The sequence below is a fragment of the Oncorhynchus mykiss genome, chromosome 26 (assembly GCF_013265735.2).
Source record: "Oncorhynchus mykiss isolate Arlee chromosome 26, USDA_OmykA_1.1, whole genome shotgun sequence".
Taxonomy (NCBI): domain Eukaryota; kingdom Metazoa; phylum Chordata; class Actinopteri; order Salmoniformes; family Salmonidae; genus Oncorhynchus; species Oncorhynchus mykiss.
In genome coordinates this window covers 44,055,704-44,081,887 of record NC_048590.1, presented here as the reverse complement: position 1 = coordinate 44,081,887, position 26,184 = coordinate 44,055,704, and the positions used below count along the sequence as shown (strand labels likewise).

The window sequence follows — 26,184 nt, the reverse complement described above, 5'->3', positions numbered from 1 at the left end:
ACACAGTTATATAAACAGTCACAGACAAATTCTCATTCCTAATAGGGTCACGGTATGTTCTCCAACTCTCTCCGTTCGTCAGTGGAGGATGCAGTTCGTCAGTGTTGTCAGGGGAGCGCCAGTAGCAGGGCAAAAGGTGGCCGTGATTCTTTCCAACGGCTCCCTCAAGGCAGACCATTTCAGAACCAACAGTACCCAGGTATCTACCTCTGCCTGTCTCCTCCGCATCATTAACATTTGGGAGAGACGGGGGCAGGAGCGGAGGAAAGAGAGAAAGAGGGTGGAGAGAGACAATGGGTGCGAGATTGCTGTCAGTCTTTATTGTACTGATGAGTAAATCCTGAGAAGTGATCCAGTCACTTTCTTTGTGCACAGAAAGGTTTTATCAGTAAAGGAGGGTTGAGATGCGTGGGTGACCAGCTGTGTCTCTGATTCTTTTACTGTTATTTTTCATTTAATTCCCTTTCTTCTTCTTTTTCTTCAATAACTCTTTGGCATTTAATGACTGTAGTGTTTGTGTCTAGTGTGTGGGCGGGCAGTAGGAGCTGTTCTTTTCTTAGATTCCTCTCTTTTTGTCTTGTTATTTTTTCATGTTTTTCTCCTCTTAAGAAATCATGTAATATGATGCCATTAGTGAGGAGAGAAGACTGAACCTGGGGAAAGTGAATGTTCTGAACTCATTAATATTTCTTTAGTATCTACTTGGATCATTAGATGTCACAGACAGTGGGCTGTTCTTGTCACAACCTCTCCTCTCACTCTCTAATTTCCTCTCTCCCTTTCTCTCCTCTCATCTCGTGATGTGTATATTCCTCTCCTCTCTCAATCCCTCTCTAATAGTTGTCATCTGTCATATATCTAGCTCCCCAGTAGCTGGACTGGCAGACTCATTCTGTGACCTTTAACACCCACCTTCATCATCTTCCTCAAACTCCCTCCATTAAATCTCTTCCCATGTCTCACCCTTTCTCTCTGTGTGTTTGGTCTGCGGCCCTGCCAACTACAGAGTGGTTCTGGTGACAGCTGTGAGGTGTTGACATCTTCAGACTAAAGGGAGATGTCTGAAGAGACAGACAATCACATTCAAATACAGACAAATCCTTCACAGACCGATTCCTGTGTGAGTGAGTGACGACATTCTGTGACCAATGTGTTAAATTTAGGCACACAGAAACCACTGGGTTCAATCCCAGTGTGGGGCACTAGTTTTTAATGTTGTTTTTTGCCCCTAGTGGCCGGTTTTGATGCTGTCTCCCAACTTCTAGAGGACCTGCATACACACACACACACACAAAAGCACGCACTCTAGTTTCTCTCCCTCCACTTTCAGCCTAAAAGGCCTTCTAAAATCACAGGGCAATTTTCTCCCACTAGTGTAAATTGACTCTAAAGAACAACACTAAAACATTCTCTGGTTGCCTTCTGAGAGTGATGGTCTCACATCTTCCAGGCAAGTGCTTTTGTGTGTGTGTGTGTGTGTGTGTGTGTGTGTGTGTGTGTGCGCGTACATACAGTGTGTGTGTGTCAGGGAAGATTTAAATTTATCAGACATATGGATTGGGAGCATAACCCATTAGGGCTTCCACCCACGAAGCCAGCACCATCAATAGACGAGGGATGTTGACCAAATGAGCCACATTTACATGTCCTTAAAAACAGCCTAACTAATTACAAACAACTATTCCCTGTGTTTGGGTGTGTAGAATATGCTAAACTTTAAGCCTATTGCTTTATTGTTTTTTACTTTTCTAAAACAATAATTGTCCACCTCATGGTTCAGCAGTCAGAGCACTAAATGCATCAGGGCGTTGGATGCATAGACCTATAGGTGTAGGTGTCCACTGTATGATATTAACACATACACTACCGTTCAAAAGTTTTGGTCACTTAGAAATGTCCTTGTTTTTGAAATTAAAGCAATTTTTTGTCCATTTAAAAATAACATCAAATTGATCAGTAATACAGTGTAGATGTTGTTAATGTTATAAATGACTATTGTAGCTGGAAACAGCAGTTTTTTTTATGGAATATCTACATTGGCGGACAGAGGTCCATTATCAGCAACCATCACTCCTGTGTTCCAATGCCATGTTGTGTTAGCTAATCCAAGTTTATAATTTAAAAGGCTAGTTGGTCATTAGAAAACCCTTTTGCAATTGTGTTAGCACTGCTAATAACTGTTGTCCTGATTAAAGAAGCAATAAAACTGGACTTCAAATCAAATCAAATCAAATCAAATCAAATCAAATTTTATTTGTCACATACACATGGTTAGCAGATGTTAATGCGAGTGTAGCGAAATGCTTGTGCTTCTAGTTCCGACAATGCAGTAATAACCAACAAGTAATCTAACTAACAATTCCAAAACTACTGTCTTGTACACAGTGTAAGGGGATAAAAAATATGTACATAAGGATATATGAATGAGTGATGGTACAGAGCAGCATAGGCAAGATACAGTAGATGGTATCGAGTACAGTATGTACAAATGAGATGAGTATGTAAACAAAGTGGCATAGTTTAAAGTGGCTAGTGATACATGTATTACATAAGGATACAGTCGATGATATAGAGTACAGTATATACGTATGCATATGAGATGAATAATGTAGGGTAAGTAACATTATATAAGGTAGCATTGTTTAAAGTGGCTAGTGATATATTTACATCATTTCCCATCAATTCCCATTATTAAAGTGGCTGGAGTTGAGTCAGTGTCAGTGTGTTGGCAGCAGCCACTCAATGTTAGTGGTGGCTGTTTAACAGTCTGATGGCCTTGAGATAGAAGCTGTTTTTCAGTCTCTCGGTCCCAGCTTTGATGCACCTGTACTGACCTCGCCTTCTGGATGATAGCGGGGTGAACAGGCAGTGGCTCGGGTGGTTGATGTCCTTGATGATCTTTATGGCCTTCCTGTGACATCGGGTGGTGTAGGTGTCCTGGAGGGCAGGTAGTTTGCCCCCGGTGATGCGTTGTGCAGACCTCACCACCCTCTGGAGAGCCTTACGGTTGAGGGCGGAGCAGTTGCCGTACCAGGCGGTGATACAGCCCGCCAGGATGCTCTCGATTGTGCATCTGTAGAAGTTTGTGAGTGCTTTTGGTGACAAGCCAAATTTCTTCAGCCTCCTGAGGTTGAAGAGGCGCTGCTGCGCCTTCTTCACAATGCTGTCTGTGTGAGTGGACCAATTCAGTTTGTCTGTGATGTGTATGCCGAGGAACTTAAAACTTGCTACCCTCTCCACTACTGTTCCATCGATGTGGATAGGGGGGTGTTCCCTCTGCTGTTTCCTGAAGTCCACAATCATCTCCTTAGTTTTGTTGACGTTGAGTGTGAGGTTATTTTCCTGACACCACACTCCGAGGGCCCTCACCTCCTCCCTGTAGGCCGTCTCGTCGTTGTTGGTAATCAAGCCTACCACTGTTGTGTCGTCCGCAAACTTGATGATTGAGTTGGAGGCGTGCGTGGCCACGCAGTCGTGGGTGAACAGGGAGTACAGGAGAGGGCTCAGAACGCACCCTTGTGGGGCCCCAGTGTTGAGGATCAGCGGGGAGGAGATGTTGTTGCCTACCCTCACCACCTGGGGGCGGCCCGTCAGGAAGTCCAGTACCCAGTTGCACAGGGCGGGGTCGAGACCCAGGGTCTCGAGCTTGATGACGAGCTTGGAGGGTACTATGGTGTTGAATGCCGAGCTGTAGTCAATGAACAGCATTCTCACATAGGTATTCCTCTTGTCCAGATGGGTTAGGGCGGTGTGCAGTGTGGTTGAGATTGCATCGTCTGTGGACCTATTTGGGCGGTAAGCAAATTGGAGTGGGTCTAGGGTGTCAGGTAGGGTGGAGGTGATATGGTCCTTGACTAGTCTCTCAAAGCACTTCATGATGACGGAAGTGAGTGCTACGGGGCGGTAGTCGTTTAGCTCAGTTACCTTAGCTTTCTTGGGAACAGGAACAATGGTGGCCCTCTTGAAGCATGTGGGAACAGCAGACTGGTATAGGGATTGATTGAATATGTCCGTAAACACACCGGCCAGCTGGTCTGCGCATGCTCTGAGGGCGCGGCTGGGGATGCCGTCTGGGCCTGCAGCCTTGCGAGGGTTAACACGTTTAAATGTCTTACTCACCTCGGCTGCAGTGAAGGAGAGACCGCATGTTTTCGTTGCCGGCCGTGTCAGTGGCACTGTATTGTCCTCAAAGCGGGCAAAAAAGTTGTTTAGTCTGCCTGGGAGCAGGACATCCTGGTCCGTGACTGGGCTGGATTTCTTCCTGTAGTCCGTGATTGACTGTAGACCCTGCCACATGCCTCTTGTGTCTGAGCCGTTGAATTGAGATTCTACTTTGTCTCTGTACTGACGCTTAGCTTGTTTGATAGCCTTGCGGAGGGAATAGCTGCACTGTTTGTATTCGGTCATGTTACCAGACACCTTCCCCTGATTAAAAGCAGTGGTTCGCGCTTTCAGTTTCACGCGAATGCTGCCATCAATCCACGGTTTCTGGTTAGGGAATGTTTTAATCGTTGCTATGGGAACGACATCTTCAACGCACGTTCTAATGAACTCACACACCGAATCAGCGTATTCGTCAATGTTGTTGTCTGACGCAATACGAAACATGTCCCAGTCCACGTGGTGGAAGCAGTCTTGGAGTGTGCAGTCAGCTTGGTCGGACCAGCGTTGGACAGACCTCAGCGTGGGAGCCTCTTGTTTTAGTTTCTGTCTGTAGGCAGGGATCAACAAAATGGAGTCGTGGTCAGCTTTTCCGAAAGGGGGGCGGGGCAGGGCCTTATATGCGTCGCGGAAGTTAGAGTAACAATGATCCAAGGTCTTTCCACCCCTGGTTGCGCAATCGATATGCTGATAAAATTTAGGGAGTCTTGTTTTCAGATTAGCCTTGTTAAAATCCCCAGCTACAATGAATGCAGCCTCCGGATGAATGGTTTCCAGTTTGCAAAGAGTTAAATAAAGTTCGTTCAGAGCCATCGATGTGTCTGCTTGGGGGGGGATGTATACGGCTGTGATTATAATCGAAGAGAATTCTCTTGGTAGATAATGCGGTCTACATTTGATTGTGAGGAATTCTAAATCAGGTGAACAGAAGGATTTGAGTTCCTGTATGTTTCTTTCATCACACCATGTCACGTTAGTCATGAGGCATACGCCGCCGCCCCTCTTCTTACCAGAAAGTTGTTTGTTTCTGTCTGCGCGATGTGTGGAGAAACCAGTGAGCCACTCCAGTGAGCCACGTTTCCGTGAAGCAAAGAACGTTACAGTCTCTGATGTCCCTCTGGAATGCTACCCTTGCTCGGATTTCATCAACCTTGTTGTCAAGAGACTGGACATTGGCAAGAAGAATGCTAGGGAGTGGTGCACGATGTGCCCGTCTCCGGAGTCTGACCAGAAGACCGCCTCGTTTCCCTCTTTTTCGGAGTTGTTTTTTTTTTGGGTCGCTGCATGGAATCCACTCAGTTGTCCTGTTTGTAAGGCAGAACACAGGATCCGCGTCGCGAAAAACATATTCTTGGTAGTACTGATGGTGAGTTGATGCTGATCTTATATTCAGTAGTTCTTCTCGACTGTATGTAATGAAACCTAAGATGAGCTGGGGTACTAATGTAAGAAATAACACGTAAAAAAACAAAAAACTGCATAGTTTCCTAGGAACGCGAAGCGAGGCGGCCATCTCGTCTTTAGACTAGCTGCGTATCTGGAGCATCAGCATTTGTGGGTTCGATTACAGTCTCAAAATTACTTCTGAAACTTGTCAGTCTATTCTTGTTCTGAGAAATGAAGGTTATTCCATGCGAGAAACTGCCAAGAAGCTGAAGATCTCGTATAACAACAGCGCAAACTGGATCTAACCAGAATTTTTTTATTTATTTTACCTTTATTTAACTAGGCAAGTCAGTTAAGAACAAATTCTTATTTTCAATGACGGCCTAGGAACAGTGGGTTAACTGCCTTGTTCAGAGGTAGAACGACAGATTTTTACCTTGTCAGCTCAGGGATTTGATCTTGCAACCTGCCTCCCCATAGAAAGAGGAGTGGGAGGCCCCGGTGCACAACTGAGCAAGAGGACAAGCACATTAGAGTGTCTAGTTTGAGAAACAGACGCCTCAAAGGTCCTCAAGTGGCAGCTTCATTAAATAATACCTGCAAAACACCAGTCTCAACGTCAACAGTGAAGAGGCGACAGATAGTCCAGTGTCTGTGTTCTTTTGACCATCTTAATCTTTTCTTTTTATTGGCCAGTCTGAGATATGGCTTTATCTTTGCAACTCTGCCTAGAAGACCAGCATCCTGGAGTCGCCTCTTCACTGTTGATGTTGAGACTGGTGTTTTGCGGGTACTATTTAATGATAGTACTATTTAGGAAGCTTAGGGCCCCAGAGATAGAAATATGCTTTAAGACAACGACATTAAGGTATTTATTCTGGTCAGTTAGCATACTGCATCTGCTATACAGATATTGGCATACAGAAGAAAGCTAATTCGTTCATTTTCGGAATATTTTGTATCAAGATCAGCATTATGTTGTTATATTATAGTAGTAACTCTGGTAGGCCTGAATGTTCAATCAGAAAAATATCTCAACAGAATTAAACAAAACATTGTTTGCATATTTATATTAATAAATAGGTATAGAATAATAACTATAATATACAGTAATAATAATGATAAAACAAATTATTATAAATACACACAAAAATAAAAACATATTTTTTAAAGGTCCAAAATGGCATCCTACCTGAATAGCCAGTTGCACAGTAGACTGCATTTGGCCGCTTCAACATCCATCTCATCTTAGTTCACTACAATATTCAAACTTGTCCATACAGAGGACATTTCCCTTGTAGCTGGGCTCCAGACTAACATGTTACCACGGTGACACTGGTGACACTAAGTTTTTCAGTTGGTGGCACAAGCCCATGATTTTGGTGGCACAATCAAAAACATTTGCGGCATTACGCAATAGAAACAAATTGCTGTAAAATTCACAGTGCTTTATTAAAAAGTGTGTTAGGCTACTGAGATGTTGTTGAAGAAATACGTTGTTTCGTCATCTTTTCATGTTCTGATTCTAAATATTTGAATGACCAACCTAACCCAGTGATTGTCATGCATTTTGAGCTGACAATTATGATATTGTTATATTTTACTGTTAAAACAGTGCTCAGAATTTTCTGATTGTATTTCTTTCAATAGAGATGAATTTGCATCTTAATGTGCTCTAATATTATAGGCCAATTTTTGGGGCCAAATTCACCACCTGATTAAGTGTAAAAACAAAACCCAACTGCTAGGTCACTATCTCTACAGATAATACCCACCACTGCTATTACAGTACATTTAATGTAAAACAAAACCCAACTACTATGTCACTATCTCTACAGATAATACCCACCACTGCTATTACAGTACATTTAATGTAAAAACAAAACCCAACTACTATGTCACTATCTCTACAGATAATACCCACCGCTACTATTACAGTACATTTAATGTAAAAACAAAACCCAACTATTAGGTCACTATCTCTACAGATAATACCCACCACTGCTATTACAGTACATTTAATGTAAAAACAAAACCCAACTACTATGTCACTATCTCTACAGATAATACCCACCACTGCTATTACAGTACATTTAATGTAAAAACAAAACCCAACTACTATGTCACTATCTCTACAGATAATACCCACCGCTACTATTACAGTACATTTAATGTAAAAACAAAACCCAACTATTAGGTCACTATCTCTACAGATAATACCCACCACTACTATTACAGTACATTTAATGTAAAAACAAAACCCAACTACTATGTCACTATCTCTACAGATAATACCCACCACTACTATTACAGTACATTTAATGTAAAAACAAAACCCAACTACTATGTCACTATCTCTACAGATAATACCCACCACTGCTATTACAGTACATTTAATGTAAAACAAAACCCAACTACTATGTCACTATCTCTACAGATAATACCCACCTATTACAGTACATTTAATGTAAAACAAAACCCAACTACTATGTCACTATCTCTACAGATAATACCCACCACTGCTATTACAGTACATTTAATGTAAAAACAAAACCCAACTACTATGTCACTATCTCTACAGATAATACCCACCTATTACAGTACATTTAATGTAAAACAAAACCCAACTACTATGTCACTATCTCTACAGATAATACCCACCGCTACTATTACAGTACATTTAATGTAAAACAAAACCCAACTACTATGTCACTATCTCTACAGATAATACCCACCTATTACAGTACATTTAATGTAAAAACAAAACCCAACTACTATGTCACTATCTCTACAGATAATACCCACCACTGCTATTACAGTACATTTAATGTAAAAACAAAACCCAACTACTATGTCACTATCTCTACAGATAATACCCACCACTGCTATTACAGTACATTTAATGTAAAAACAAAACCCAACTACTATGTCACTATCTCTACAGATAATACCCACCACTACTATTACAGTACATTTAATGTAAAAACAAAACCCAACTACTATGTCACTATCTCTACAGATAATACCCACCACTGCTATTACAGTACATTTAATGTAAAACAAAACCCAACTACTATGTCACTATCTCTACAGATAATACCCACCACTGCTATTACAGTACATTTAATGTAAAAACAAAACCCAACTACTATGTCACTATCTCTACAGATAATACCCACCACTACTATTACAGTACATTTAATGTAAAACAAAACCCAACTACTATGTCACTATCTCTACAGATAATACCCACCACTGCTATTACAGTACATTTAATGTAAAAACAAAACCCAACTACTATGTCACTATCTCTACAGATAATACCCACCACTACTATTACAGTACATTTAATGTAAAAACAAAACCCAACTACTATGTCACTATCTCTACAGATAATACCCACCGCTACTATTACAGTACATTTCATGTAAAAACAAAACCCAACTACTATGTCACTATCTCTACAGATAATACCCACCGCTACTATTACAGTACATTTAATGTAAAAACAAAACCCAACTACTATGTCACTATCTCTACAGATAATACCCACCACTGCTATTACAGTACATTTAATGTAAAAACAAAACCCAACTACTATGTCACTATCTCTACAGATAATACCCACCACTACTATTACAGTACATTTAATGTAAAAACAAAACCCAACTACTATGTCACTATCTCTACAGATAATACCCACCTATTACAGTACATTTCATGTAAAAACAAAACCCAACTACTATGTCACTATCTCTACAGATAATACCCACCACTACTATTACAGTACATTTAATGTAAAAACAAAACCCAACTACTATGTCACTATCTCTACAGATAATACCCACCTATTACAGTACATTTCATGTAAAAACAAAACCCAACTACTATGTCACTATCTCTACAGATAATACCCACCGCTACTATTACAGTACATTTAATGTAAAAACAAAACCCAACTACTATGTCACTATCTCTACAGATAATACCCACCACTGCTATTACAGTACATTTAATGTAAAAACAAAACCCAACTACTATGTCACTATCTCTACAGATAATACCCACCTATTACAGTACATTTAATGTAAAACAAAACCCAACTACTATGTCACTATCTCTACAGATAATACCCACCACTGCTATTACAGTACATTTAATGTAAAAACAAAACCCAACTACTATGTCACTATCTCTACAGATAATACCCACCTATTACAGTACATTTAATGTAAAAACAAAACCCAACTACTATGTCACTATCTCTACAGATAATACCCACCGCTACTATTACAGTACATTTCATGTAAAAACAAAACCCAACTACTATGTCACTATCTCTACAGATAATACCCACCGCTACTATTACAGTACATTTAATGTAAAAACAAAACCCAACTACTATGTCACTATCTCTACAGATAATACCCACCACTGCTATTACAGTACATTTAATGTAAAAACAAAACCCAACTACTATGTCACTATCTCTACAGATAATACCCACCACTACTATTACAGTACATTTAATGTAAAAACAAAACCCAACTACTATGTCACTATCTCTACAGATAATACCCACCTATTACAGTACATTTCATGTAAAAACAAAACCCAACTACTATGTCACTATCTCTACAGATAATACCCACCACTACTATTACAGTACATTTAATGTAAAAACAAAACCCAACTACTATGTCACTATCTCTACAGATAATACCCACCACTGCTATTACAGTACATTTAATGTAAAACAAAACCCAACTACTATGTCACTATCTCTACAGATAATACCCACCACTGCTATTACAGTACATTTAATGTAAAAACAAAACCCAACTACTATGTCACTATCTCTACAGATAATACCCACCGCTACTATTACAGTACATTTAATGTAAAAACAAAACCCAACTATTAGGTCACTATCTCTACAGATAATACCCACCACTGCTATTACAGTACATTTAATGTAAAAACAAAACCCAACTACTATGTCACTATCTCTACAGATAATACCCACCACTGCTATTACAGTACATTTAATGTAAAAACAAAACCCAACTACTATGTCACTATCTCTACAGATAATACCCACCGCTACTATTACAGTACATTTAATGTAAAAACAAAACCCAACTATTAGGTCACTATCTCTACAGATAATACCCACCACTACTATTACAGTACATTTAATGTAAAAACAAAACCCAACTACTATGTCACTATCTCTACAGATAATACCCACCACTACTATTACAGTACATTTAATGTAAAAACAAAACCCAACTACTATGTCACTATCTCTACAGATAATACCCACCACTGCTATTACAGTACATTTAATGTAAAACAAAACCCAACTACTATGTCACTATCTCTACAGATAATACCCACCTATTACAGTACATTTAATGTAAAACAAAACCCAACTACTATGTCACTATCTCTACAGATAATACCCACCACTGCTATTACAGTACATTTAATGTAAAAACAAAACCCAACTACTATGTCACTATCTCTACAGATAATACCCACCTATTACAGTACATTTAATGTAAAACAAAACCCAACTACTATGTCACTATCTCTACAGATAATACCCACCGCTACTATTACAGTACATTTAATGTAAAACAAAACCCAACTACTATGTCACTATCTCTACAGATAATACCCACCTATTACAGTACATTTAATGTAAAAACAAAACCCAACTACTATGTCACTATCTCTACAGATAATACCCACCACTGCTATTACAGTACATTTAATGTAAAAACAAAACCCAACTACTATGTCACTATCTCTACAGATAATACCCACCACTGCTATTACAGTACATTTAATGTAAAAACAAAACCCAACTACTATGTCACTATCTCTACAGATAATACCCACCACTACTATTACAGTACATTTAATGTAAAAACAAAACCCAACTACTATGTCACTATCTCTACAGATAATACCCACCACTGCTATTACAGTACATTTAATGTAAAACAAAACCCAACTACTATGTCACTATCTCTACAGATAATACCCACCACTGCTATTACAGTACATTTAATGTAAAAACAAAACCCAACTACTATGTCACTATCTCTACAGATAATACCCACCACTACTATTACAGTACATTTAATGTAAAACAAAACCCAACTACTATGTCACTATCTCTACAGATAATACCCACCACTGCTATTACAGTACATTTAATGTAAAAACAAAACCCAACTACTATGTCACTATCTCTACAGATAATACCCACCACTACTATTACAGTACATTTAATGTAAAAACAAAACCCAACTACTATGTCACTATCTCTACAGATAATACCCACCGCTACTATTACAGTACATTTCATGTAAAAACAAAACCCAACTACTATGTCACTATCTCTACAGATAATACCCACCGCTACTATTACAGTACATTTAATGTAAAAACAAAACCCAACTACTATGTCACTATCTCTACAGATAATACCCACCACTGCTATTACAGTACATTTAATGTAAAAACAAAACCCAACTACTATGTCACTATCTCTACAGATAATACCCACCACTACTATTACAGTACATTTAATGTAAAAACAAAACCCAACTACTATGTCACTATCTCTACAGATAATACCCACCTATTACAGTACATTTCATGTAAAAACAAAACCCAACTACTATGTCACTATCTCTACAGATAATACCCACCACTACTATTACAGTACATTTAATGTAAAAACAAAACCCAACTACTATGTCACTATCTCTACAGATAATACCCACCTATTACAGTACATTTCATGTAAAAACAAAACCCAACTACTATGTCACTATCTCTACAGATAATACCCACCGCTACTATTACAGTACATTTAATGTAAAAACAAAACCCAACTACTATGTCACTATCTCTACAGATAATACCCACCACTGCTATTACAGTACATTTAATGTAAAAACAAAACCCAACTACTATGTCACTATCTCTACAGATAATACCCACCTATTACAGTACATTTAATGTAAAACAAAACCCAACTACTATGTCACTATCTCTACAGATAATACCCACCACTGCTATTACAGTACATTTAATGTAAAAACAAAACCCAACTACTATGTCACTATCTCTACAGATAATACCCACCTATTACAGTACATTTAATGTAAAAACAAAACCCAACTACTATGTCACTATCTCTACAGATAATACCCACCGCTACTATTACAGTACATTTCATGTAAAAACAAAACCCAACTACTATGTCACTATCTCTACAGATAATACCCACCGCTACTATTACAGTACATTTAATGTAAAAACAAAACCCAACTACTATGTCACTATCTCTACAGATAATACCCACCACTGCTATTACAGTACATTTAATGTAAAAACAAAACCCAACTACTATGTCACTATCTCTACAGATAATACCCACCACTACTATTACAGTACATTTAATGTAAAAACAAAACCCAACTACTATGTCACTATCTCTACAGATAATACCCACCTATTACAGTACATTTCATGTAAAAACAAAACCCAACTACTATGTCACTATCTCTACAGATAATACCCACCACTACTATTACAGTACATTTAATGTAAAAACAAAACCCAACTACTATGTCACTATCTCTACAGATAATACCCACCTATTACAGTACATTTCATGTAAAAACAAAACCCAACTACTATGTCACTATCTCTACAGATAATACCCACCGCTACTATTACAGTACATTTAATGTAAAAACAAAACCCAACTACTATGTCACTATCTCTACAGATAATACCCACCACTACTATTACAGTACATTTAATGTAAAACAAAACCCAACTACTATGTCACTATCTCTACAGATAATACCCACCACTGCTATTACAGTACATTTAATGTAAAAACAAAACCCAACTACTATGTCACTATCTCTACAGATAATACCCACCACTACTATTACAGTACATTTAATGTAAAAACAAAACCCAACTACTATGTCACTATCTCTACAGATAATACCCACCGCTACTATTACAGTACATTTCATGTAAAAACAAAACCCAACTACTATGTCACTATCTCTACAGATAATACCCACCGCTACTATTACAGTACATTTAATGTAAAAACAAAACCCAACTACTATGTCACTATCTCTACAGATAATACCCACCACTGCTATTACAGTACATTTAATGTAAAAACAAAACCCAACTACTATGTCACTATCTCTACAGATAATACCCACCACTACTATTACAGTACATTTAATGTAAAAACAAAACCCAACTACTATGTCACTATCTCTACAGATAATACCCACCTATTACAGTACATTTCATGTAAAAACAAAACCCAACTACTATGTCACTATCTCTACAGATAATACCCACCACTACTATTACAGTACATTTAATGTAAAAACAAAACCCAACTACTATGTCACTATCTCTACAGATAATACCCACCTATTACAGTACATTTCATGTAAAAACAAAACCCAACTACTATGTCACTATCTCTACAGATAATACCCACCGCTACTATTACAGTACATTTAATGTAAAAACAAAACCCAACTACTATGTCACTATCTCTACAGATAATACCCACCACTGCTATTACAGTACATTTAATGTAAAAACAAAACCCAACTACTATGTCACTATCTCTACAGATAATACCCACCTATTACAGTACATTTAATGTAAAACAAAACCCAACTACTATGTCACTATCTCTACAGATAATACACACCACTGCTATTACAGTACATTTAATGTAAAAACAAAACCCAACTACTATGTCACTATCTCTACAGATAATACCCACCTATTACAGTACATTTAATGTAAAAACAAAACCCAACTACTATGTCACTATCTCTACAGATAATACCCACCGCTACTATTACAGTACATTTCATGTAAAAACAAAACCCAACTACTATGTCACTATCTCTACAGATAATACCCACCGCTACTATTACAGTACATTTAATGTAAAAACAAAACCCAACTACTATGTCACTATCTCTACAGATAATACCCACCACTGCTATTACAGTACATTTAATGTAAAAACAAAACCCAACTACTATGTCACTATCTCTACAGATAATACCCACCACTACTATTACAGTACATTTAATGTAAAAACAAAACCCAACTACTATGTCACTATCTCTACAGATAATACCCACCTATTACAGTACATTTCATGTAAAAACAAAACCCAACTACTATGTCACTATCTCTACAGATAATACCCACCACTACTATTACAGTACATTTAATGTAAAAACAAAACCCAACTACTATGTCACTATCTCTACAGATAATACCCACCTATTACAGTACATTTCATGTAAAAACAAAACCCAACTACTATGTCACTATCTCTACAGATAATACCCACCGCTACTATTACAGTACATTTAATGTAAAAACAAAACCCAACTACTATGTCACTATCTCTACAGATAATACCCACCACTGCTATTACAGTACATTTAATGTAAAAACAAAACCCAACTACTATGTCACTATCTCTACAGATAATACCCACCTATTACAGTACATTTAATGTAAAACAAAACCCAACTACTATGTCACTATCTCTACAGATAATACCCACCACTGCTATTACAGTACATTTAATGTAAAAACAAAACCCAACTACTATGTCACTATCTCTACAGATAATACCCACCTATTACAGTACATTTAATGTAAAAACAAAACCCAACTACTAGGTCACTATCTCTACAGATAATACCCACCGCTACTATTACAGTACATTTAATGTAAAACAAAACCCAACTACTATGTCACTATCTCTACAGATAATACCCACCGCTACTATTACAGTACATTTAATGTAAAAACAAAACCCAACTACTATGTCACTATCTCTACAGATAATACCCACCACTACTATTACAGTACATTTAATGTAAAAACAAAACCCAACTACTATGTCACTATCTCTACAGATAATACCCACCACTGCTATTACAGTACATTTAATGTAAAAACAAAACCCAACTACTATGTCACTATCTCTACAGATAATACCCACCGCTACTATTACAGTACATTTAATGTAAAACAAAACCCAACTACTATGTCACTATCTCTACAGATAATACCCACCACTGCTATTACAGTACATTTAATGTAAAAACAAAACCCAACTACTATGTCACTATCTCTACAGATAATACCCACCACTGCTATTACAGTACATTTAATGTAAAACAAAACCCAACTACTATGTCACTATCTCTACAGATAATACCCACCACTACTATTACAGTACATTTAATGTAAAACAAAACCCAACTACTATGTCACTATCTCTACAGATAATACCCACCACTGCTATTACAGTACATTTAATGTAAAAACAAAACCCAACTACTATGTCACTATCTCTACAGATAATACCCACCGCTAGTAACCATGTATTAATCTAACAGTACTGTCGTGTCTTTGGCATCATTAAACTGAAGACTGTTATTTTATCAAATCAATTCTCTGTAATTATTATTATGTGATTAAACTAATCACGTAAATGTAATTAACTAGGAAGTCGGGGAACCAAGGAAAATATTCAGATTACAAAGTTATAATTTTCCTAATATAACTTTCAGATATTTTAAAATCTGATCAATTAGTCTTCTAATGAATGAATGATTCTTTACCTCACGTTAGTCTCATTCCAAACGTCATAAATTGTTGGTTATCTGCACAAACCCAGTCTTCACTATGAATCATCCATACACCAATTGTCTCAATCATTTATTTATTAACTAACTAAATGATCACAGAAATGTATCAACAAACAAACAAAGTAGATATGGTTACAAGGAAATGATAGGGTATGTGCCCTAGTGGGCTTAACCGGTATGGCGGCTTGGTAGACAAAGGGACTGAGAAGGGCACGAAAGACAAAAGACACTAACTACATAGTTGATAATTATAACAATTGAAATACTAATCCTTTGCACATGAATGCTCACTCATTCGGGAATAATTGCAATCAATATATATATTTACGCTCAGTGTGTTGTCGTGATCTCTGTTGGAATCGTCCTTCTTTCTGTTGGAAGTTCATCCGCTCATTATTCGTGGTTAGAATGGATACTTCAGAGTCCCATTCAGAAATGTTGTTATAGACTAGATGTTTCGGCGGTTGTCGGCCTTCGCATTCAATGGTATAGAATTCCTAGCTGCAGACTAGTAATTAGTATCAAAGATTTGCTCTTATTCTGTAGGTATCGATAGTCTCAGAGTTTCAACAACCATTACAACCTTAGCTTATACTCAGATTTATGGTCTCTACTCAATCCTTATCCCTCTAGGTAATCAAGGTAAGCTTGGATCTCCACTCAAACCATATCTCCCTCTGTGATCGAGGTACTGGTCTAAAGGGAAATTCCCAAGGAGGGGGTTATAGCCAGAACAGTAGAAAAGGGCTGTCCCATGACACCAGATCAATGTCTGTGCTCATGGGGCGGGCCTTTGACTTAGTTAAACTCCAAAGGAAATTGGGGTGTCATTGATTAAACAGTTTATAATAATAATCATTTCCCAAATAGTTTCATTTTTACTCATTCATTTTATACAACAATTAGATGCAAGCCTCACAACTGAGACTCTTGTATAAACAGAGTGATGGTAATGATGGAGAAGAGGTTCCTTTGTTCTCCTTTGAAACCTCTCTCTGCACTCTGGCCATGAGGAGAGAGACTCCTCTAGGAATTTATGACCTGCGATAACAGAGCCTGGGTGTATGGGGAAGAGAGAGAGGTGGTGCGAGAGAGAGGGGGATGGTGCAGAGAGAGGAGGATGGTACTTGCTATCCCCAAAGAGGGCCACGTCATGACAGTACATTTAATGTAAAAACAAAACCCAACTGCTAGGTCACTATCTCTACAGATAATACCCACCGCTACTATTACAGTACATTTAATGTAAAAACAAAACCCAACTGCTAGGTCACTATCTCTACAGATAATACCCACCACTGCTATTACAGTACATTTAATGTAAAAACAAAACCCAACTACTATGTCACTATCTCTACAGATAATACCCACCACTGCTATTACAGTACATTTAATGTAAAAACAAAACCCAACTACTATGTCACTATCTCTACAGATAATACCCACCACTACTATTACAGTACATTTAATGTAAAAACAAAACCCAACTACTATGTCACTATCTCTACAGATAATACCCACCGCTACTATTACAGTACATTTAATGTAAAAACAAAACCCAACTACTATGTCACTATCTCTACAGATAATACCCACCACTACTATTACAGTACATTTAATGTAAAAACAAAACCCAACTACTATGTCACTATCTCTACAGATAATACCCACCACTACTATTACAGTACATTTAATGTAAAAACAAAACCCAACTACTATGTCACTATCTCTACAGATAATACCCACCACTACTATTACAGTACATTTAATGTAAAAACAAAACCCAACTACTATGTCACTATCTCTACAGATAATACCCACCGCTACTATTACAGTACATTTAATGTAAAAACAAAACCCAACTGCTAGGTCACTATCTCTACAGATAATACCCACCGCTACTATTACAGTACATTTAATGTAAAAACAAACATCTATGCACTCGCAATGGCCAATCCACATTTAGTGTGCTCCATATCTCACAGCCATATTGAATGTCTTGTTTGTAGAATAGTTTCAAAGCAAATATCTTGTTTGTAAAATAGTTGCTTTTGCGCTCGAAGAAATAAAAAGTATATCTACAGAAAGCTGAGAACATCCTCTCTCCACCTTTGACAACAGGATAGCTGTGTTTTCCCCACAATTGGATTTAAAAGTGTTATACATAACTTTTCTTTCTCCTGGAGCATTTTTCCCTCTGAAAAGGAGAGAGAGAGTGCCTCGCTCAACATAGCAGCAGGCCCCAGCGAAACAGGGGCAGGTAGGCAGACACTTTCATTACAGGAATCATGAGGATAATGTAATTTACTGTTTCACCAAATCATGGTTTCACCCTCATAAAAACGAAGACATTTTGAGTGAGGTAAAGTAATGTGCAGCTCGCACAGATGAGACCAATACATGTTTTAACTCGCCCAGCGAGACTAAATGGTGGCAGTCTGGCGCCCCGCCATGTAGGCTTTTCACTACTCTCTAATTTTCATTTTACTTCGATGAAAAAAGGCTCCATCTTCACAATCAACAGTATCTTAGGCCAAGGCTCCTCTCTCACTCTCCTCAGCAGCAGACCAGCCCCGGACAATTTGGCTGACTCCAATTTTATCGGCTTTTCATTTATTTTATCGGCCAAAAGCCGGAAATTACCTGCTAACGGAAACCCTGGTGTGTGTGTGTGTGTGTATGTGTGTGTGTACATGTGCATTCGTATGTCTGTGTGTGTTGCCAGATGTGTTCTAACTCTTTGTGTGTGTGTGTGTGCTGCAAGGTATGTTCTAACTCTTTATGTGTGTGCGTGCGTGTGTGCTTGTGTGTGTGTGTAGGTAAGCCAGTGTTCCTCCACATGGGTGAGGAGGTGGATGGGGTGGACATGAGGGCAGAGGTCGGCCTGCTGAGTCGCAACATCCTGGTGCGCGGCGAGATGGAACCTGGTTGCTACGGCAACGAGGCCTGCAAGTTCTTCGCCTTTGACACTTTTGGAGGACACGTGAAGGTAATTTAATTAATTGTTCGAATCTACCCCTCCAATCTATCTATTTATCCCTCTATCTACACCTTTACTTTATTCATCCGTCCACCCATTCATCCTCTCTTCATCCTTCCATAAACCCCTACATCTTCTCTTCATCCTTCCATAAACCCCTACATCTTCTCTTCATCCTTCCATAAACCCCTAAATCTTCTCTTCATCCTTCCATAAACCCCTACATCTTCTCTTCATCCTTCCATAAACCCCTACATCTTCTCTTCATCCTTCCATAAACCCCTTCATCCTCGCTTCATCCTTCCATAAACCCCTACATCTCTTCATCCTTCCATAAACCCCTACATCTTCTCTTCATCCTTCCATAAACCCCTACATCTTCTCTTCATCCTTCCATAATCCCCTACATCTTCTCTTCATCCTTCCATAAACCCCTACATCCTCTCTTTGTCCTTCCATCTACTTTCATCTTTTATGTATCCTTCCACTGATCCAAACTTGTAGATATTGTGTGTAGGGCTTAACTTCCTTAACCTTTTACAGCGGTGGGCTAAATCAAGGTCACACAGAGTGTTTCTTGGTAGTCTTAAACAATTCTACTTTGAAACAAAGTATACACCTCACACACATGGTTATGGGATAAAAAAAGAAGACACCTGTACCATGTCAGATATACAGTTGAAATGTGTTAAATGTTGAGTTTGCATCCCAATATTACACTTCAAATGCATTACAGATGACTGAAATATAACAAAACCGCTTGACATAGAAACACCGGATTTTTGGTGGGTTTTTGAAATAATGTTTATTAATTATGAATAATATTCGTAACCTTCCACCCATGAGGCCTCAAGGTCATTGAAAGGGCCACAGTCTGTAGGAAAGGGCTACAGTCTGTGAGGTTACCAGAGTTTTGCAGCCCTGATCATGTCTTTCTGGTCTGTTTATTCAGTACCTTGAGGCCTTCACCAGAAGAAATGGGCTATTGTTTTGGGCTATACTGTCCAGTTAACATAAAGGTTACATTAAGAAACTGAGCTCATCTATTGTCCTTACAGGTTAGGTGAGGGTAAGGGAAAAGTTTCTAGAGTTTAGTTATAATCAGATGTTTAGTTAGAAAGTACAACCCTTCCATCCCCGTCTAGCATGGCTAGACGCCCAGAGTCTGGGGAGCACAGTTAGGACAGAGAGGGCTGAGACTGTCACACACGCCAGCCAACTAGATTATTACAGTAATGATCTGGTTTGGGTCATGACTGTCATCAGATGACATATGGTGACGCAATATGTCAATGACATCTGTAATATCATCGTTAAGACAGTGGTATGTCGGCTGTCATTAGGCCAGTGTGATTCTATGACAGATAGACAGGCAGACACACACACACACACACACACACACACACACACACACACACACACACACACACACACACACACACACACACACACACACACACAGCACCATAACAGCTATGGATAATATCAATGCCAAATACCAACCCTGATTTAAGCAAGCAGGCAGGCTAAGGTTTGCACAAATAAACAATTCTCACTTTGCCGACAGGGAGTGTCACATTGGGAGAGTTTCTTGTATTATGTTGTTTGCCATTACTGTAATTAGGTTTGGCAGAACATTTCCAATGAGTGAAAGTTTCTTGGAAGCTCTTTTGATTGAGTTCCGTCTAAATGAAGGCAAATTTTATTTACAGCACAGGAACAAAGTGTGAAGCGCAATGTAGGAGGGAGATAGACAGACAGACACACACACACACACACACACACACACACACACACACACACACACACACACACACACTGGCATAGTCTTTAGAATGAGTTGGACTGCATCCTGTTCAATAGACAGCTGTTTATTGAAGCTGTCAGTCATAGGACCTGGGCTGTGTCCCAAATGCCACCCTATAATAGTGCAGAACTTTTGACCAGGAAATGCAGGGCTCTCATTTGGGACGCAACCCAGGAGAAGATCCACAGCTAGTATGGAATGGAGCCACGTCCATCTCCACTGCCTGCAAATTCTTCCCATTACATTCTAGTCAACCACATTTTAATGAAGAATTATGGAAACGATTTGATTAGTCTCTCATGCATGGAAACTCTCGCTATCTTTTTATCTGTCTCCTACTCAATCTCTCACACTTTCACTGCTTCTTTCACATTCAAATTCTCCTGTCTCACTCTCTAGCGGTCTCACTCTCTGGCGGTCTCACTCTCTAGCGGTCTCACCATATCGGTCTCACTCTCTAGTGGTCTCACTCTCTAGCGGTCTCACACTCTAGCGGTCTCACCATATCGGTCTCACTCTAGCGGTCTCACTCTCTAGCGGTCTCACTCTCTGGCGGGCTCACTCTCTAGCAGTCTCACCATATCGGTCTCACTCTCTAGCGGTCTCACTCTCTAGCAGTATCACTCTCTAGCGGTCTCACTCTCTAGCGGTCTCACCATATCGGTCTCATTCTCTAGCGGTCTCACTCTCTAGCGGTCTCACTCTCTAGCGGTCCCACCATATCGGTCTCACTCTCTAGCGGTCTCACTCTCTAGCGGTCTCACTCTCTAGCGGTCTCACCATATCGGTCTCACTCTCTAGCGGTCTCACCCTCTAGCGGTCTCACTCTCTAGCGGCTCTCACTCTCTAGCGGTCTCACTCTCTAGCGGTCTCTCTGGCTGGCACACTCTCTGGCTGGCACACTCTCTGGCGGTCTCACTCTCTAGTGGTCTCTCTGGCTGGCACACTCTCTAGCGGTCTCACTCTCTGGCTGGCACACTCTCTGGCGGTCTCACTCTCTAGTGGTATCACTCTCTAGTGGTCTCACTCTAACGGTCTCACTCTCTGGCGGTCTCACTCTCTGGCGGTCTCACTCTCTAGTGGTCTCACTCTCTAGTGGTCTCACTCTAACGGTCTCACTCTCTAGTGGTCTCACTCTCTGGCGGTCTCACTCTCTGGCTGGCACACTCTCTGGCGGTCTCACTCTCTAGTGGTCTCACTCTCTAGTGGTCTCACTCTAACGGTCTCACTCTAGCGGTCTCACTCTCTGGCGGTCTCACTCTCTAGTGGTCTCACTCTCTAGTGGTCTCACTCTAACGGTCTCACTCTCTAGTGGTCTCACTCTCTGGCGGTCTCACTCTCTGGCTGGCACACTCTCTAGCGGTCTCACTCTCTAGTGGTCTCACTCTCTAATGGTCTCACTCTCTGGCTGGCACACTCTCTGGCGGTCTCACTCTCTAGCGATCTCACTCTCTAGTGGTCTCTCTGGCGGTCTCACTCTCTAGTGGTCTCACTCTCTGGCTGGCACACTCTCTGGCGGTCTCACTCTCTAGTGGTCTCACTCTCTAGTAGTCTCACTCTAACGGTCTCACTCTAGCGGTCTCACTCTCTAGCGGTCTCACTCTCTGGCTGGCACACTCTCTGGCGGTCTCACTCTCTAGTGGTCTCACTCTCTAGTAGTCTCACTCTAACGGTCTCACTCTAGCGGTCTCACTCTCTGGCGGTCTCACTCTAGCGGTCTCACTCTCTGGCGGTCTCACTCTCTAGTGGTCTCACTCTCTAGTAGTCTCACTCTAGCGGTCTCACTCTAGCGGTCTCACTCTCTGGCGGTCTCACTCTCTAGTGGTCTCACTCTAGTGGTCTCACTCTAACGGTCTCACTCTCTAGTGGTCTCACTCTCTGGCGGTCTCACTCTCTGGCTGGCACACTCTCTGGCGGTCTCACTCTCTAGTGGTCTCACTCTAACGGTCTCACTCTAACGGTCTCACTCTAGCGGTCTCACTCTCTGGCGGTCTCACTCTCTAGTGGTCTCACTCTCTAGTGGTCTCACTCTACCGGTCTCACTCTCTAGTGGTCTCACTCTCTGGCGGTCTCACTCTCTGGCTGGCACACTCTCTAGCGGTCTCACTCTCTAGTGGTCTCACTCTCTAGTGGTCTCACTCTCTGGCTGGCACACTCTCTGGCGGTCTCACTCTCTAGCGATCTTACTCTCTAGTGGTCTCTCTGGCGGTCTCACTCTCTAGCGGTCTCACTCTCTGGCTGGCACACTCTCTGGCGGTCTCACTCTCTAGTGGTCTCACTCTCTAGTAGTCTCACTCTAACGGTCTCACTCTAGCGGTCTCACTCTCTGGCGGTCTCACTCTCTAGCGGTCTCACTCTCTGGCTGGCACACTCTCTGGCGGTCTCACTCTCTAGCGGTCTCACTCTCTGGCTGGCACACTCTCTGGCGGTCTCACTCTCTAGTGGTCTCACTCTCTAGTAGTCTCACTCTAGCGGTCTCACTCTAGCGGTCTCCCTCTCTGGTGGTCTCACTCTCTAGTGGTCTCACTCTCTAGTGGTCTCACTCTAACGGTCTCAGTCTCTAGTGGTCTCACTCTCTGGCGGTCTCACTCTCTGGCGGTCTCACTCTCTAGTGGTCTCACTCTCTAGTGGTCTCACTCTAACGGTCTCACTCTCTGGCGGTATCACTCTCTGGCGGTCTCACTCTCTAGTGGTCTCACTCTCTAGTGGTCTCACTCTCTAGTGGTCTCACTCTAACGATCTCACTCTCTAGCAGTCTCACTCTCTGGCGGTCTCACTTTCTAACTGTCTCACTCTCCCCCTCTCCCCACATATCTCCCTCCCAGGTGGAGCGTGGCTTTAAGTCTGTGCATGTGTCCGGTGTAGAGCTGCAGCACATGGGTCAACAGTCTATGGGTCACTACCCTGTCCACTTCCATATGAACGGAGACGTGGACCAGAAGGGAGGCTACGATCCCCCCACCTCCGTCAGCGATCTGTCCATCCACCACACCTTCTCCCGCTGTGTCACTGTGCACGGCTCTAACGGCCTACTGGTGAGTTATATGCATGCACACACTTGGACATTTGGTTCCATGCATTTGAGTGTATAAAAGTGCTGCTGATCGGCCATTCAGTTGTCACGACAACACCCGCCTTCGCCCAGCCTCTCCACCGTGTGTGTGTGTGTGTGTGTGTGTGTGTGTGTGTGTGTGGTTAAAGAGGTCTTCTGTTAGATCAACTGTCTTACCCCAGCAGAACCCCAAATATAAGCTGTATACCAAACAAGTGGCAGGGTGACAGCTGTTTTTCGGATCCCAGGTGTAAAGTCATTGAACTGAACCAGTAGGGTTAGCACATTCACAGAAAGATTTTCCAACCTCACTTGACAGGTTTCTTCCGTTCACGGAGGCACAGAAAAAGTACAGTCAAACACATCAATTTTATTAGCGTTACTCTCTAAGGGCTGTAGCTGAGTTGTTGAGAGACGTTATAACCCTCCACATCTTGGGTTGAAAAATTCTGCTAACTTTCCCCAAATTCCCAGGTTTTTCAGAAATCCTGATTCCGGGAATCTTTGAACCAGGACTTCTAGAAAACCTGGTAATTTTGGGAAAGTTGCTGGAATTTTGTAACCTTATCCAGGTTGAGCTACAAGGGTTTCATGAAACTTACCTGTGGTGTAATTTCACTGTCTTTGCTAAAAATCCGAGCCACCTATGGAATTCTAATGATGATAATAACCATATTCATGATTATGCATGTTGCTAATTACTGTTGTGAACCCAGGGACATGATGATCTGTGGACGTTACAGGGTCACAGACAGAGCAAATAAATAGAATTACGCACAAAAGAAGATAATTGCTTCTAGCTAGAATTCTATGAGAACAGTCTGTCGGAGACTAAGGTGGGATTGTGTGTGTGTGTGTGTGTGTGTGTGTGTGTGTGTGTGTGGGCTCATGCAAGCTCATCTTCGCCCAACCTCGTGCACGTGCGTATGTGTTGGAGGGTTGTTAAAGGTGTCCTGTTGTGTTGCCACGGCAATCAGAGAATCTATCCGTTGCCATAACGAGGAGATGTGCTGTTGCTACCCAACATGGCGTATCTAAACCAAGGCTCCTGAAAATTGGGTACAAACTGGATAGAACACAACTGTGTCCTGTCACTCTTCAGGCGTTAGAAGGAAATGGAAGATAGATGGTGAGATACTGAATTCTCTGAGATGTTATCTCTCTGCTTCGGCTTCGGCCCAATTAGTACCCTATTCTATTCCCTACATGGTGGAATAGGGGCCCTGGTCCCTATGGGCCCTGGTTTAAAATAATGCACTAGATAGAGAATAGGGTCCCATTTGAGACTCAGGCCCTGGTCTCCTCAGGCCCAGGTCTCCTCAGGCCCAGGTCTCCTCAGGCCCTGGTCTCCTTTCCTTTATCAGATGTCAGAATATCTCCATAGACATGAAGACGGGGGTTAGCACCACATGATTTAGCTCAACAGGCTAATACAGTCTTTAGTTTGGTGAACTGTTCTCAAATGAGGAGACTTCCAGGAACCAATCGCAAAGAAGAGGTGAGATAAGCTAGCTAGCTAGTGTGGCAGGCAGAGTAATATCTTTCTTTAAATGGTGTAGCTCAGTGGAATGATGTGTTTCACACCATCTGCTGAGATTGGGTTTTTAGCCCAGTGCAGATGACAGAGAAGAGACATAGAAGGAAAACCACTTCCTTCAGACATGCATCTGTGCCATTCAAAATAAATGTGTGCATGGTTTGTCAGGGTTGGGGTTATTCCTGTCAATTCAGAAAGTAGGACTAAACCAAATTCCAATTTCAAATGTTCCTCATTGAAAAGCATTGAAGGTATTGGAATTGGAAATTCTGCGTACTCCTTGAATTGACTGGAATTTAAATGGAATTGACCCCAACCCTGGTGTTTCTCTCTCTCTCTCTCTCTCTCTCTCTCTCTCTCTCTCTCTCTCTCTCTCTCTCTCTCTCTCTCTCTCTCACTCGCCCCCCTCTCTCTCCCCCACTCACTCTCTCTCTCCCTCACTCACTCTCTCTCTCCCTTCCTCTCCCTCCCTCTCTCTCTCTCTCCTCCTCTCTCTCTCTCTCC

The 26,184-nt window shown here is 40.7% G+C and overlaps 1 protein-coding gene across 9 annotated transcripts in view; it reads left to right on the top strand.

Annotated features, from left to right (window-relative positions):
* The window catches only part of LOC110526709 (cell migration inducing hyaluronidase 1), a 166,826-nt gene that overhangs the window by 101,961 nt on the left and 38,681 nt on the right, over positions 1-26,184 (top strand). For all 9 annotated transcript variants that reach the window (XM_036963443.1, XM_036963445.1, XM_036963444.1 and 6 more), the window contains 2 exons: positions 19,124-19,293; positions 23,917-24,126. In XM_036963443.1, coding sequence (XP_036819338.1) covers positions 19,124-19,293; positions 23,917-24,126 — 380 coding nt within the window. The remainder of the gene's footprint in view (positions 1-19,123; positions 19,294-23,916; positions 24,127-26,184) is intronic.